General features: G+C 50.0%; 1 protein-coding gene across 10 annotated transcripts in view; it reads left to right on the top strand.

The window, feature by feature from the left end:
* PHACTR4 (phosphatase and actin regulator 4) overlaps positions 1-15,605 on the top strand; it is a 69,632-nt gene that overhangs the window by 42,632 nt on the left and 11,395 nt on the right. For 7 of the 10 annotated variants that reach the window (XM_030464456.1, XM_030464462.1, XM_030464453.1 and 4 more), the window contains 4 exons: positions 11,492-11,671; positions 12,123-12,203; positions 14,640-14,804; positions 14,933-15,295. In XM_030464456.1, coding sequence (XP_030320316.1) covers positions 11,492-11,671; positions 12,123-12,203; positions 14,640-14,804; positions 14,933-15,295 — 789 coding nt within the window. Of the gene's footprint in view, positions 1-2,244; positions 2,572-10,868; positions 10,888-11,491; positions 11,672-12,122; positions 12,204-14,639; positions 14,805-14,932; positions 15,296-15,605 lie in introns of those variants that run through there. The other 3 variants (XM_030464455.1, XM_030464463.1, XM_030464461.1) reach the window with 3 other exon arrangements.

The raw sequence follows: 15,605 nt of genomic DNA, 5'->3' as shown, positions 1-15,605 counted from the left end.
CTCCTTCCAAGTGGGACAGCTGATTTACAGGCTGGGGAGAAGCCTTCCAACCTCTGTCTCCAAACTCTGTGGGTCTCTGCCAGATGGCAGCTTATTTAAATGGCTTTAAAATGGCTTTTTCTTTGTGTCAGAGCAAAGAGGTCTTCAATGAGGTGGAGCATGCCTGTGAATCAGGATGTTAAATTGCTCCCAGTGAAAATCCCAAGCACTTGGAAGGCTCAACTGCTGTGGCTGAGCAGACAGAAAACGTTGGGTGCCCTTCTGAGCACAGAGGTGTCTGGTGGTGGGAGGCTGAGAAGAGCAGAAATACTTCCAGGAATGTCCATGTGTTCCCTGTGAAGGAGGAGAGTGCTATTTGCTCCTCCACCCCCGTGTGCCTGCTGATCCCTTGCTCCTCCACCTGCTCCTGCAGCCCTGCTCTTCCTGGCCATGGGGATGATGGGGTCAGGATGGGTACTGGAGAACTGGGTCCAGTTCTGGAGCCCCCCAAACCAAGAAGGACATTGGGGACAGCCCAGAGGAGGCCACAGACAGGATCTGGGGCCAGGCTGGGAGAGCTGGAATTGTTCAGCCTGGAGAAGAGAAGGCTACAAGACCTTAGAGCACCTTCCAGTGCTTGAAGGGGCTCCAGGAAAGCTGGGGAGGGACTTGGGACAAGGGCCTGGAGGGATGGGATGAGGGGTGATGGGTTTAAAGTGGCAGAAGGGGGATTGAGGTTGGACATGAGGAAGGAATTCTTTGGGGTGAGGGTGCTGAGCCCCAGGGTGCCCCCAGAAGCTGTGGCTGCCCCATCCCTGGCAGTGTCCAAGGTTGAATGGGGCTTGGAGCACCCTGGGCTGTGGGAGGTGTCCCTGACCATGGCAGGGGGGGCACTGGGGGAGCTTTGAGGTCCCTTCCAACCTAAATCAGTGTGAGATTCTGTGAGGAGGAGCAGGGTTGGGAAGGTGCAGAGCTGTCCTGCTCCCTCCCATGTTTTTACAGCTGGGTTTCAGAGGGGAGGAGAGGATTTTGCACATTGGCATCTCTGGTATGTTAGTGGAGGCACCAAGAGCATCATCTCCCAGGTGTGTTTGTGGCTTAGGTGGAGTTCTATTAATTTCAGAACAACTTTCTTCCCTCTGCTCTGTTGTTTGGTGGCTTTTTGGTCTCTCACTGCCCCATGCAGCTGGGAATGGCCCTGGGTGTCTGCTCGGACTGATGGGCAGCATTGAGCATTCCCAGGTGACAATCTTGGGGTCTGTTGTTTCCCAGAACAGAAGATTTGGGGTTTTTTTTCCTCTCCTGTTGCAGTAGGGAGTTTGTCCTGAACTGCCCCAGTGATGTTCAGTGCCACTGCCATGGGGACAAGGGACCTGCAGCAAATCTTGGGGTGTTGAAATCTGCTTTTTCCTACAAACCTGGCTGTGTCACTGGGTTCAAGGTCCTGATCATAGGCACTGGTGTGATACTGCAGGGGAGTTTGTGGGGTTTTGAAAAGTGTTTTTATCTTTCCCCCCCCAGGAGCTGAGATGAACCTCAAGGTGGTTCAAGGTTTTCCCACTCCCCTGTGGTGTGCAGGGGTTGGAAATCAGCTGGGGCTTCAGGAACACAAATTTTGGGTGAAAAACTAAAGACTCCAGGTGGATATATAGATATAGATCCAGGTATAGATATAAAAACTCCAGAGATCTTGTGATGCAGATGCAGAAGGGGGAATTTTTGTAACCATAACTATCGAGCTGTGACGCCCGAAATTAAAAAGAAACCCTTCCTGTTCAATTTAAATTCTCTTTTGTCCCATTTAAATGAGAAGAGGAGACACGCTCCCTGCTCCTCCCTTCTTCCTGCTAAGTGGGGAGAGGAGCTGCAATGAAATTGGAGTTTTATGACACCTCTGGCTGGATGCAGATCAGCTCAGGGAGATTGCTTGGAAATTCCTCTTGCAGCCCAGGACCATCCCTCTCCCATCCATCCTCTCCATCTCCTTGAGCCCATCCTGGGGGGCCAAAACCCCTCCGTCTTTTGGTGTGTTGCAGAACACGCCTTTTCCTCTTTTTATTTTTATTTTTTTTATTTTTTTCCCCAGCTTTTTCCCCCTTTTTTCTTCTTGCTTCAAGTCCGTGCCAGGAAGGAGCCGAGGGGTGTTGATGATTTGGATGCTGCAGCTCAGTGGCTGGAGCTTGGTTCAGTTGTCTCCTCCCCTTCCTGAGCTGGGGCTCTGGAATGACAGGCATTCCTGCGAGAAGGGAGCTGGCACCCACAGCCACTCAGGAGACCCAAGTGCCCTCCCGTGGGCTCCGGGGAGAGCAGAACCCACGCGGGACCCACCAGCACCTTTCTTGTGTCCTCAGAGTTGGCAGCTGCCTCCATCCCCGGGCTCGTTCCTCAGCCCAAGAGTGGATTTATCATTTTATGAAGGACTAAAAGTGCTCTCGGGGGATTTTTGGTTGGATTTGGGATATTTATTTTTTTTTTGGCTTTTTTTCCTTCCCCTCGGAGAACTGCTTAGGCAAAAAAAAAATATAATTTAAAAACAAAATCATCTCATGGGGCAGCCACACTTCTCCCGACCGGTAAATCCTGCTGCTTCGGGTGAGTAATGGAGGGGAAGGGATTCAGAGGAAAGTTTGGGGCTGTGGCAGGGCAGGGTTGCAGGTGAAACAGAGGAGTCAGGAGGAGTGGAATGTGGGCTTTGTGTAACCTGTGCCTGGCTGGAAGAGAAACCAGAGAAATAACTTCTTTTTTTCTCTTCAATTCTTTCCTCTCTTACTCGTGTCACCCCCAACACGTCCTGGTCTGGGGGGTTTTAGGGACAGGCTCTGCCTTGCATGGGCAGGTTGAGGGACAATACGTTTGCAAAGTGCTGGGACAGGAGTAAAAAAATCACTTGTGTTGAGCAGGAACCAGTCCTGATGGTCTGCCTGGATCAAAGCTGCCCAGAATTCCCTCTTTGGATGGGATGTCCCAAAGGTTTGGGGGCAGCTGGAGGACTTGGGGAGGAAGAAGCCCCTGTGCTCAGCTCTGGTGAGGCCACAGCTTGAGTCCTGTGTCCAGTTCTGGGCCCCTCAGCTCAGGAAGGAGATTGAGGTGCTGGAGCAGGTCCAGAGAAGAGCAAGGAGGCTGTGAAGGGATCCAGCAGAATTCCTGTGAGGAAGGGCTAAGGGAGCTGGGGTGTTGAGGGCTGGAGAAGAGGAGGCTCAGGGGAGACCTCATCACTCTCTGCAACTCCCTGAAAGGAGGTTGGAGCCAGGGGGGGACTGGGCTCTTTTCCCAGGCAACTCTCAGCAAGACAAGAGGGCACAAAGGGTCTCAAGTTGTGCCAGGGGAGGTTTAGGTTGGAGATGAGAAAGAATTTCTTTCTGGAGAGGGTGATCAGGCATTGGAATGGGCTGCCCAGGGAAGTAGTGGATTCTCCGTGTCTGGAGATCTTTCCAAAGAGCCTGGATGTGGCACTGAGTGCCATGGGCTGGGAACCACGGGGGGAGTGGATCAAGGGTTGGACTTGGTGATCTCTGAGGTCCCTTCCACCCCAGCCCATTCTAGGATTCTAGGATTCTAAGGGGCTGGGCAGTCAGCTTCCCAGTCCTTGTCTCTCCTGACTCTGCCCAGTGTCTGGGTAACTGGGAGCAAACACAACCTCCCTTGAGGTCCTGGAAGTAGCCCTGGGTTAGGGCAGTGTTATTTCCAGGGCAATGTTATTTCCAGGGCTCTGTTCCCAGCACTGGGACTCTCAGAGGAGACTTTGCACCTTCTGTCTTTCTCCTTTTATCTCCAACCCTCTTGCTGGCAGCTCCCTGGGCTTTCTCTCATCCCTAAAGTGGGATTATCAGATTTTTAGAGGAACACTTGACACTTGCACAGGGAGAGCTCCCTCCGATGCAGGTTTATTATTATCTTTTTTTTAGTTATTTTTCATTCTTTTTCACCTTTATAACTTTGGTCCTGCAAAGAATTTTTATGGCTTGGATTCAACCAGTGATTCTCTCTTCCCAGCCCCCTGTTCAACCCAGCAAGTCCTTCTCAAGAGCTACTAAAAATAAGTGATATTGAGAGAGGGGAAGGGAGAAGCAGAACTTCAGTTTTCTTCCCACTGCCCATGGAGATAAAAGCATCTTCTTGGATTCAGGCACTGTTAGAAACCAACCCAGTCAGTCCCAGGCTCTTTCTCTTGTCAGACACCAGATGTGGTGGTAAATTCAGGGCTTGTTGTAGTGACATTGGCCTGGATGGCAGCAGATTGGGTGTTTTCTCCCCTGCTCACTTCCAATCTGAAGTTTTCTTCATGGCAGAGCTTGCATCGTGGCCACTGAATGAATTGGGAACTTGAAGGGATGGTTGGTTTATGGTTGGGTTTTTTGGGTTTTTTCGTATTAACTTCAGCAGGATGCTGTTGAAAATCCAAGTCTTGTGAAGATGATGGGGATTAGAAATGGACAGAAGGCAGGGAAGCCAAGGATTGGGACTTTTGGAGGCTGGTTGGTGACCACAGTGTTGTAAGGTCAGGATTCACATCTTCCCTGGCCCATTCAGGAGACACCCCTGAAGTTTGGAAAGCTGGTATAGGAAGCAAGAAACATTTAAGCAAGAAACATTTACCAAAAGTGCTTTTTGTGTTGTTGGTTTTGATACTTTAACCTTAAGAGTGTTTCCCTTCAAAAGGATTTTTTGTTTGGTTGGTTTTTTTTTTGGTTTTTGAGTTGTGGCTCTTTGCTTCCAAAGCTTTTTTGGACTCTTCCCTGCTCTGCCTGGCACAAGAAAACTGGAGATGGAGCTGAATTATTCTCCAGCCTGTGTTTCAACACAGGGCAGGGTTTGTTGCTGTCCCACGGCTCTTGCAAGGCAGAGGGAGGGTCCCAGGTCTGGGCTGTGATCTGCTCACAGGTGTCACGAGCAGCCACGTTCTCAGCAGGAGCTTTTGCTGCACCCTCTGGGCTTGTGTGGTCGTAGAACTTCAGGGGGTGACTTCAGAGAATAAAGGTGATGAACAGAAGTGTTTGGAGGTGCTCTCAGTGGAGTTTTGCTGTGGCTCAGTCTCCCTGCTGCAGTTCTGTCTGATGGGAACCTTCAGACAGCATTGCCCCAGGAGCTCCTTCTGGAGGGAAATCCTCTGTGAACTGCTACAGTAAGAGATGGGTCAGGTTTTGGTTGAGCTGTGGTTTGCAGGTAGAAAGGATCTGACCCAAGCTGGTGATTTACACCCTGGGCAGGTCCAGTTGTAAAGCAAAACACTGATGGGTTCTCCTGCCCTTTGTGAAGATCTCTTTTAATGAAGGTGGAATTGAACAGCTCTTAAATCTCTGAAAAGGACAGGAGCAAAGAGAGCTGAAGGTGAAGGAGGTGGTGAGATGCATCTTGGTGTGGAGTCAGTCTGCTCCAGCAGCCTTTGGATGTCTGCAGGGAGATTTCAGGGAGAGGAGCAGCATCTTCTCAGGCCATTCCCAGCAGCTCCCATCTGCAGTCCTGTCCTGGCACTCCCTGACCCTTCAGCCTTAAAGGATTGTGACATTTTCTTCAGGGACACTGGAAATCAGGAGTTCCCCTCCCAGGGATGGGAATTGTCAGCCCCTGGGATGCCTTTAATTTCTTCACAGCTTTCAAGTCTTGCTTTGGTTAGGGTCTTCACTTGGGTCTTAAAGTGATTTTTAGCTTAGGGTGTGCTGGTTAACAACAAAATAAAACTTCTCCATAGCCAGGCTGCTTTTTGTTGATGTGTGGCCTGTGTTAAAATGGTTTAAAAACTCAGCAGGACTGATTCTCAGTGACCTGCACCAACTGAATCCATTTTTTTATTGTACTGTGGCACCAGGAGTGTTGCTCTCTCAGGTGCTGCTGCAGATACCTCCCCTGGGAGAGGTGATCCTTAGTGAAAGAAATTCTTTTTATTTCCCTTTTATTTAATTTCTTTAATTTCTTTTTCTTTCTCCACATTGGCACTTCCATTGCTGCTCTGCCTCTTTCTGGGCCACTTGCTGTACCAAAGGGTGATTTGGGGCTTGATCTCTGAAGATGAGGGTTAACTGTGGTTCCTCATGATGCTTTTTCCCCCCTTGGACCCAGACTGTGCCCATTAAACCATCCCAATTCTATGTTGGTGTTTCCTAGAGGTCAACTGCCTGCTTTTCCCTTGGCCCCATCGTGGTTTCACCTGCTGAGAGCAGTGGTGGCAGTGAAAGCTTCACCATCTCCCACTGGAGCAGCAACCCCAAGCCTGACAAAAGCTTTGGGAGCAGATGACCACGATGAGACAAAGGTTTCTTGTTGAAATGGTTGCTCTGGAATAAATAATAATAAAAAAAACCAACCCAACATAGTGGCAGCTCAACACCACCCATGTTCTGGCAGGACAGTTTGTACCTAACACAAGGTGTGGTGGGAGAGGAGTTTTGTTTGGCTTTTTTTGTTGTTGTTGTTGTTAATTTTTCCCTTTCCACCTGCAATTTAACAGTGAGAGTGGAGTGGGAATGTGTGTAGCAGGGGAAGGTTTGGCAGACCAGTTGGTTGGGCATACTGGTGGGGGATTGCAGGCTGTGCTGCTTGGCACTGCTGGAGCTTTCTGCCTTCTTGTGTCTCCAGGCTGTGCCAATTTGGTGACATTTCCCCAGGCTGGTTCAGTCTAAACATTTTGGGGGAACACAGACCTGCTGTTAAAACAGCTCCAAGTCACCTCCTTGTTTTCCTGGAATGGGAAAAGAAGGAAGAGCTGAATTGGCAGCAGGTTCTGGGGAGGAAGCTGGAAGAGTCAGCAGCCCAGGGTTCTCCAGCCCAGTTTCTCCTCCAGTTGGGTCCTGGGGTTCTGTCCCAGCAGGTTGGATGCTTCCAGGACACTTGGAGGAGCAGCACCCATGCTTGCCTGGGGTGATGGGCAGAAATTGCAGTAAATCTTTTATTCTGGGGTTTTGCTCAGCTCTGTTGCAGATCCTGGCTCCAGGTGGGCTCTGGGGGGCTCTCCCTGCTCCAAGGTCCCTTTCCTGGAGGGAACACTCCATGGAAAGGTTAAACCAGGTCGTGCTGTGGCATGGGAGCACAACAGAGCCCTGCTTGTTGGTGAGCTCCTGACCTTGCCATGAGGACAGTGCTGGGTTCACCTCGGCTGCTGTGACCTCATTTCACCTTTTGCATAAAATTTTAAGTGGGTTTTCCAGCCTGGGACAGGGGAGAGGCTTTAACCAAGCAGTGGAGGTGCTCAGGAAGGGTTGGGGGAGGACATCAACTTCCTGACATTTCTCACCCTTCCCTTGAACCCCTGAAGTCCACATTTTTGGGTTTTTTGGGGGGGTTTGGTTGGTTTTTTTTTTTTGTTTGTTGTTTTGGTTTGGTTTTGGTTTTCCTTCGTTTTGTTTTGTTGTTGTTTTTTTTTTCTTTCTTTCTTCTTTCCTTGCACTGTGCTGGGGTCCCTTAGCAGTTTCCCAGTGCAAGACTGGGACAAGGAGGAGTTTCTCCCTTACATCCCAAGCTGCTCAGAGACCCTCCTGGACCTTGGAGAGCAGAGCAAGAAGCAGGCACAGAGACTCCACTTTCCCCAGGCTCCTTCCACACTGAAATCAGGCTGGACAAGAGCTGTGTCTCTGCACCATTTCATGGAAACTGGAGCTGGGAATTGGTTGTGAGTGTGGAAGGGAAGGTTTTGGGGCAAGAGGTGTCCTCTCTGCACCATTTCATGGACATTGGAGCTGGGAATTGGTTGTGAATGGAAGGGAAGGTCCTTTGCTGAGGAAGTGTGAGCATTATCTACCATGACCCATCACTGAACAATGAGGTTTTTTTTTAAAAAGTGCAGATGGGTAAAGCACACCTACAGCTGCAGATCCACCCACTAATTAGCAGTAAATGTTAATTCCTAATTGCATCACAACAGCCTGCTTTAAATCTCTGTGTCCGGGTGGGAAGAGTGCTGGGAAGGGCATGAGAAGCAGAGCTGGGCAGAAGGAATCCCATTTATATTGGGAAGAGAAATCACTTTTTATGTGTCTTTTACCCACTGATAACTGGGGGGGTTCCCCCTGCTCAGTGCCAGGTGTTGAGTTTTATTCTGCAAAATGCTTTGGGTTGGGGGTTTAGGGGTAAACAACACCTCTGTCTCTGGTGGAGCTGTTTGAAGGCCCCAAAATGGTCCCAAATCAGCAAAAGGAAGAGTTTGGCTCTTGGGCAAGGCCTGATGCCCAACACCAGGTGCTGGAGAGCTGGGGTGAAACCTGAAGCTGATGCCACTCAGGCACCTGGGCTGGAACTCCACCCAGAGCTGGTATTTGGTTTGACAGCCAGATTGGGCTGAAAAGGTTCTGCCCAGAGTCCAATTTGCCTTTAGGCTTTCCTCCTGTCCTTCCTGCTTTGGGCTTTTTTTGGGGCTGTGCTGGGTTTCCTGCTCCCTGTCCTTTGGTCCTCCCGAGCTGCCCGTGGCAGGGAATGTTCATCAGTCTCCTTCTAATTGGAAATGGCTTCATCAGAGTGTGCTGAGGTTTTGCTTTATGAACCCAGGGACCTGATGGTTGAGTTTCTTTTTAATCACTTCTTGTGCTTAGTGCAGCACTCTGACACCTGGGGTGGCAAGCAGAGCTGAAGCTGCATTCCAGAGAGGAATTCAGGGATGGGATGGGGATGAAGTGAGCTTGGGACTGCTGCCTTCAACACTTTTCCTTGGGATGATGAGGGAAATGCCTTTGCCTGGCACTTGGGATCCAAATTCAGTCCACAGCTTGTGCCTGGCAAGCAGTTTTGCCTGCCTGGAAAACTTTGGGAACGCTCTGTTGAGCAGAGTGAATGTGCTGCTCTTAGAATGACATCTCCAACTCCAGGGCTAACGTTCTGATCTCTGAAGAAAGTGCCTCAAAACATCCAGACAATTCTTTTTTGGCTTTCTGGGAACTCGAAAAGCTTTTTTCCTTTTCTTTTTGCTCCCCACTTCCACCCACTCTCCCTCCATCAGAAAATCACAGATGAGTGCTGAGTGCTGGCATCTTGTGTGTTACTTTCTACCCAGTTTCTCCCCTGTTAGGAAGCCAGGATTTGGGATTTATTATTTTTTTTTTTTTAAGAAGTGGCTGAATTGATCTTGCTTTTTCAAAGAAATCTTGCCTGCCATCAGCTTTTCACTGAGTGAGCTTGCTGTTAGAGGGGCTGATTTTAATAAATAAATAAATACAACCAACAACCAAGCAGAAAAAAAAACCCCATGAACCAAACATTAACCAGCACTGTGTGAAATCCAGAGTCCTGAGAGAAACCTGAACAGAGCTGGAAAGGTCACCAAGTTTTAGGCAAATCCCAAATAGCCACAATTAGCCTTGAAAATAATATTTTTTTCCTGGTTAGCACTCTGGCCTCTTGATGAACCTGAGCTCTGGGCTGGTTTTCTTCATCGTTTGGTTAAAGATTGCATTTCTCTGTGATCTGGAGGCTCCTGCAATACTCCCTGGCTGTCCTTGTGCTGCTGGCATGGTCTCTCTCACTCTTCTTTCCCCTCTTCCTCAGTGATTTTCCATTTTCATTTGTGCTCACACTGAAAACTTGGGCTCTGGCTGTCCTGCAGTGTTGCAGGGTGTCACTGCTTGTCCCCAGCTTGTCCCCAGCTTCCTGGAGTCCAAACCTTCCTGCTAGGAAGCACTCCAGGCTTGCAGGTAGAGCCAACTTTTTTTGGTTTTTTTTTTACCTGTTTGGTTTTTATTCCTCTTCCCTGTGTTGACAGAAATTTACTTTTCCCCATCTCACCCTCTACATCCATTTGTAGGATGGAGCAGCCAGGTTATTAGCTCTTCATCCTAGATGCAAAATGACTTCCCCCTAAAATTCCCTTCCCAATCTCTCAGCCTCAGGAGATGGGATTCTTGGCTGAACTTTCCACAGGACCTGTGGTGGAGGTGTCACATTTGGGTTCCTAGATGTGTCACCACTCAGGTTAGGGACAGCAAACCCTCCTCACTGGCCAGATGGCTCCTAGGAGGTGGACACCTAGGAGGTGTCTTTTTCTTCTGGCACTTCATCCAACCTTGCCTGAAGCTGACTGAAAGCTCTTTTTTGAACCCACGAGGCTTTTGCAAGCTCTGGGCTGTTAACTGCTGAGGAATAAACTGTTGGGACATGGTTTCTCCTTCCTGGCAGGACTCAGGGAAGCCTGGAGGGCTCTGTTCCTAATTCTCCATCTTTTCCCTAGCTCCTGTTCTGGGCAGTGCTGAAGCCAAGGGGGGAGTTCTTGGTCTGGAGGGTTCCACTTAGGTTTTGCACACTCCAATTTGTTTTTTTTCTGCAGGCATTGCTAGATCCTGCTGGAAATGTTCCCTTATGGTCCATCCCATCCCTAGAAAGCAGCAGCAGCAGCACCAGGCAGAGCAGGACAGGGACCAGTTCAGAGTTTTGTGCTCGGGTTCTGCTTCGCTCGTGTATTTTAGGAGCTTTTGTTGTTGTGGTGGTTGCAGCAAGTTGAGGTTTGGGGTTTTTCTGCATGTCCTTTCCCTCCTCCCTGTCCTTCTGGTGTTGTTCCCAAGAGACTTTGGGTACAGTAGGTGGAGTGCAAGCCTGTATTGTGTTGCTTTCCTGTGTAGCTGTTGCTCTTGGCCAGCTTTGCAGGGTTTATTTATAGAGGGGTGGGGAAAAAAAAAAATCAGAGAGAGGCAAAGTGCTCACACATAGAGCTGCTGTCCTGGGCCTGGTAATTCCTGGGGGGGTGTGGAGACAGTCAGAAACCCCAGCTCTGCAGCCAGGAGGGTTTTTGTGTCCATGGAACTCCTTGTGACTGGCACCAGTCGCTTCCAACCGGAGCTGAGGAGCGGCGGCGAAGCCTTTGTGTGTTCCTGGGGATTTCAACTAATCCTGCTCTCCTCAGAAACTCTCTTTACCTCTGCACTCTTAACACCAGAAACCCCCCCTCTCTCTTCCCCCAAGTGGAATGCTGGGGGGTTACCTGCAGGCATGGAGGTTTGCTGCATTTTCTGCATGAACGTGCATCAGTGCTGCCCGGCGGGCGAGGGGCAAGAGGGGGGAGATGGCAGCACCAAGGGACCTTGTTCTCTCTTCTCTCTCTCCTTTCTTTCCCTCTCCCTTCCTTCTCCCTTCCCTCTCCTTTCTTCTCCTCCCTTCTTCCTCCCTTCTTCCTCCCTTTCTTCCTCCCTTTCTTCCTCCCTTCCTTCCTCCCTTCCTTCCTCCCTTCCTTCCTCCCTTCCTTCCTCCCTTCCTTCCTCCCTTCCTTCCTCCCTTCCTTCCTCCCTTCCTTCCTCCCTTCCTCCCTTCCTTCCTCCCTTCCTTCCTCCCTTCCTTCCTCCCTTTCTTCCTCCCTTCCTTCCTCCCTCCCTTCCTTCCTTCTCCCTTCCTTCCTTCTCCCTTCCTTCCTTCTCCCTTCCTTCCTTCTCCCTTCCTTCTCCCTTCCTTCTCCCTTCCTTCTCCCTTCCTTCTCCCTTCCTTCTCCCTTCCTTCTCCCTTCCTTCTCCCTTCCTTCTCCCTTCCTTCTCCCTTCCTTCTCCCTTCCTTCTCCCTTCCTTCTCTCCTCTTTCCCAAGGTAACTTCTTTCTTCTTTGCCCTGCAGCAGAAGAGTTTGATCGTCACCTCCCATCTGATGCCACCATGGGGGTAGATGTGTTGGAATCGGGTGACACCACACCTCCCACCAAGAGGAAAAGCAAGTTCTCTGGCTTTGGCAAGATCTTCAAACCTTGGAAGTGGAGGAAAAAGAAAAGCAGTGACAAATTTAAGGAGACTTCAGAAGGTAGAGCAATATGGGGGTTGGGTGGGAGTCCCTTCCTCTGCTTGGGCAGCCTCTCTGGAGCCATCTGGCCAGTGAGGAGGGTTTGCTGTCCCAAACCTGAGTGGTGACAGATCTAAGAACCCAAATGTGACTTTTGGTGACTGTACCTGCAGTCTCTCCAGAAACACCTTGCCATGGAGCAGTAGTTTCAGACAAACAAATTCCTTTCTTGGAAGGAACCTCCCGGAGCAGCTGTGGGGAGGGAGGGTTTGTTCCACCATCACCAATCTGGTGTGAAGGGCAGGTCTGAACGTGCAGGCCCTCCTCCCTCCTCTTAATCCCTGTGAAAAACAGTGAAATTTGAAGCCCTTTTATTTCCTCTAGAGGATCCCTTTAAAAAAAAAAAAAAAGTGTCTTCTTGACCTTTTTATTCACCCTGTTTTCTGAGTGCTTTTTTTCAATTTAATATCAGTTTTAGAACGAAAGATTTCTATGCGAAAGCCAAGAGAGGAGCTGGTAAAAAGAGGGGTTCTGTTGGAAGACCCTGAGCAGGGTGAGTCTTGCAAATGAACTTCTCCTCCTGTCTATCTTCTGTGTAGCTAATCTCTGGCAGAACCTCACCCTTGCAGCCCTTCTTTTTTGGGAGACAAACGTAAGGACTCTCTTAACTAATGTGGTTCCTCTCTGGTTTACCCTTTCCAATACACTCTCTGGCCTGATGTCTGCACCTGGCAAGGAAGACAGCTTGTGGGGAGATGTTGCTAAGAGAGCAAAATGATTTTCCTGGACATCTTCCTGCCTGCTGGCAGTGGGGAGGGAAGGGGTGTTCTGTGTCTCACTTCCCATCCTGTCCCTCTTGTCCATGTCCCACTCCAGCCACCTTGTCCTGTGCTGCTCACCTCCTCCCTCACACTTCAGCTTCCTCTGATCTTCAAAGGGTTTAGAGAAAGAAACCAAGTGATGACTTTTGAGCTGCCTGGGTAGGGCTGTTCCCTCAAAAAGTTACAGGGTGAGGAGCTTCATGGTTATGGTGTCATAGCCACAGCTGAGCTTACCAAGCTTGTCCTGCTCTCAAAGAAGTCTTGGCCCCTTTTCTGTCCTCCCTGATGGAGTTGGAACCATCCTGGTCAAATCACTTTTCAGGCAGATGAGTTCACCCCCCACTCACCTGGTTGTGTGTTGGGTGATGTGGGCAGAGGACAAAGGGCCAGGACCATGTGGTGGGAGAGCAGCCCAGAGGCTGGGTGGCACTGGGTGGCTTTGTGTCCTTGCACCCCCAGAGCTGTGGTGCAGAAGCTGTGCTGCCTGATGCACATCTCAGGGTTATCCAAAGGAAGGTGGCAAGTGGGAAAGCAAAGGTGGGGAAAAAAATGCTTTTCAAACCAAAGCACTGAAAGGAAAAGTGAGAGGAAAAGTCTGAGCAGAGTTGTTTGCAGCTGAGGGTGTAAATGCTGGGCTGGAGGAAGAGTTCACCAGGGTACAAAAGGGTATGAGGTCACAGGATGAAACTCTGGGAGAGACATCAAAGGCTCTGGGTAACAAACTTCCAGCTAGGGATGACAGAGGAGAGACCTTCCAAAGGGTGTAACAGAAGCATGGCTAAGAGATGGAATTATTTGGAGTCATCTGATCTGGCTTAAGGAGCAGAAGATGGTTATGATCTGGAGCAAGTGCAGACCCAGGGAATGAGGGAGCAGTTGGTGTTGTCAGGAGGGTTAGATTAAAAAGCACATTATCCTAATCCCTTCTGTGAGGTTAAGACACTTGGGGCAGTCATGGGATGTTTGGTTATTGTGTCTGGGATTTCTAAAACTGGCTCTTAGGGCAGTTAATGTTCTTTTGCAGCAAAGAAAGTCCTGGGGAGCTTTTGGCCTCTTGGCATCTTTGCTTTCAGCTTCTGAAGAACATCAGGTTAGGGAAGGTGAGGTGGTACCTTGGTGGGGAGAGGAGAGGTGAAGAGGGCAGTGGAATAAAGCATTAAAAATCAGAGTAAAGATGTGCTGGGGTCTGACAGCTGAGAGGGGCCCAGAGACCTAGACTGCAGCTGCTTGAGAGATGAAAACACTGAGGCTGAAACACTGAGGGTCTTTAATCAAATTAGGGATGTATTTGAGTTTTCCTGAGTGGGGAAGCAGTCTGAGTGGGCAGTGCCCCATTCCAGTGGATGCTAAGTTGGATTTTGTCAAGAGTTTGTCCTGTCAGAACAATTACAGGGACAAAGAATGGTTGAGGATTTCCTCCTTATGATTAGGGCTTTAAGTGCTCTCTAGAGCAGGGGCTGAAAGAGGATGTTTAATTTTCTGAGAGAGGCCTTGCATCTAACAGTTGGGCAACTCTTTGCTGCCCAAAAAGAAATAGTAAAGATGAACATCAGGTTCTGGAGAGGTTTAATTACAGATTACTTAAACAAAGGTAAGAAGTAAGGGAATACACACTCTTGGGAGATGCTGTGGATAGAGCAGTGATTTTTTTTTTTTTTTTTTTTTTTTTTGTGCCAAATACAGGACAGAAAGAGGTGCTTGAACTCATTTGAAGGCTTTATCAAAATCTGTGATTGCACATGCACTTTGCTGGTGTTGAATTCTGTAGAGCAGAAGAGAACCTGGGTGATTGTGGGGAGGCCCAGAAGCTGCTGGAGGTTTTTAACTGCTGATGCAGCTTTCCTGGGCTGTGGCCCAGCACTGCACCTCCTGCTCTGAACTGCAGGAGGGTTCTTTCTAAACAAGGTGGTGGACTGTGAGGCTGCTGAAGAAGCAGAGACATTTGCTGGGGTAGAGGGCTGTACTGTTTTACTTGGTGAAATCAAGGGCTCTCAGCTCCAGCTTGGTGTTGCTGTGCTCTCCTCTGCAGAAGGCAAGCTGATGACAAGCTGTCTTGGAAGCCAGAGAGAAGCTGGTGTGGATCCTTGACAGTTCACAGCCATCTCTCCTCTGTCTTGTGCTTTCTGAGTGTTCTCTGTTTGCTTCTTTCCCCTCCCATCCCCTTGCAGATGGGGAAGACTCAGACAAGCTGAACCCACCTGCCCTGAAGAATGGCCACACAGTCCCCATCGGTGGGCCTGGGGTTGGTAACCTGGCCAGCCAGGAGGAGGATGCCACAAAGCCATCCAGCCTTAGGAAGCCTGTTCCAGCTGAGGAACCAAAGAACAGGCAGGGTAAGAAACCAGATGGGTGCAAGATCAGTTGCTTCAGGTTCTTCCAGGACCTGTTCTGAGCTCTCACCTGATTCTTCCCACCCCTCTCTCAGCCCTCCAGTCTCCAACCAAACTGTCTCACTTTGCAGGCTCCTCCAGCAGCCACTCTGGGCCTGAACTGGAACCACCTCAGGATCTGTATGTCCCCAGACAGCCTCTGCTTCCTCCCAAAAGACCTCCCCCAACTTCCCAGGAGGGAACCGAAGCTCCGGCAAAGGACCCGACGCCCTCCTGCAGCACTGCAAAAACTGCTCCCTCCTCCACAGCCCCTGTGGTGACAAAGACAGTGACAAATCCCACTGCTGCCCCTTCCCCAGCCCCCAGGACTCTGCCCCCTGCTCTCGCCAGTGCCAACACTACTGCTCCCACGAGTACAACCAGCACAGCCCCTGCCAAGCAGCCTCCTGTCCCTCCTCCCAAACCTGTCAACAGGAACAGCACCTCAGTAATAGGTAAGTGTCCCCCTCAGCTGGGTTGGTTTCCTTCTTTTGGCACCCTGAGCTGTTTTGCAGCTTGCTCTGAGAGCCTCTTCCCTCCAGAGGGGAAGATCTGTGGTGTGGCTGTCGTGCATCCTAAACCACAGAGCTGTTTGTTGGATCAGGAATTGCAGTCCAGGCTGAGGGCAGAAGCTGTGCTGGTGTTCAGCTCTGTGTGTGCTGAGAATTGGTGGAGTTTCTGCCCTAAGCCCATCCCATCTGTCAGGTATCTGGGTTTCCAGCAGGAGGGAAGCCCTGCCTGCTTTGGGCTGGAGTTGGGATGGTG

Source organism: Calypte anna, chromosome 23, assembly GCF_003957555.1.
Source record: "Calypte anna isolate BGI_N300 chromosome 23, bCalAnn1_v1.p, whole genome shotgun sequence".
NCBI classification, from domain to species: Eukaryota; Metazoa; Chordata; class Aves; order Apodiformes; family Trochilidae; genus Calypte; species Calypte anna.
Note: the sequence above shows the minus strand (reverse complement) of the source record. Positions and strands in the feature narration are given on the sequence as shown.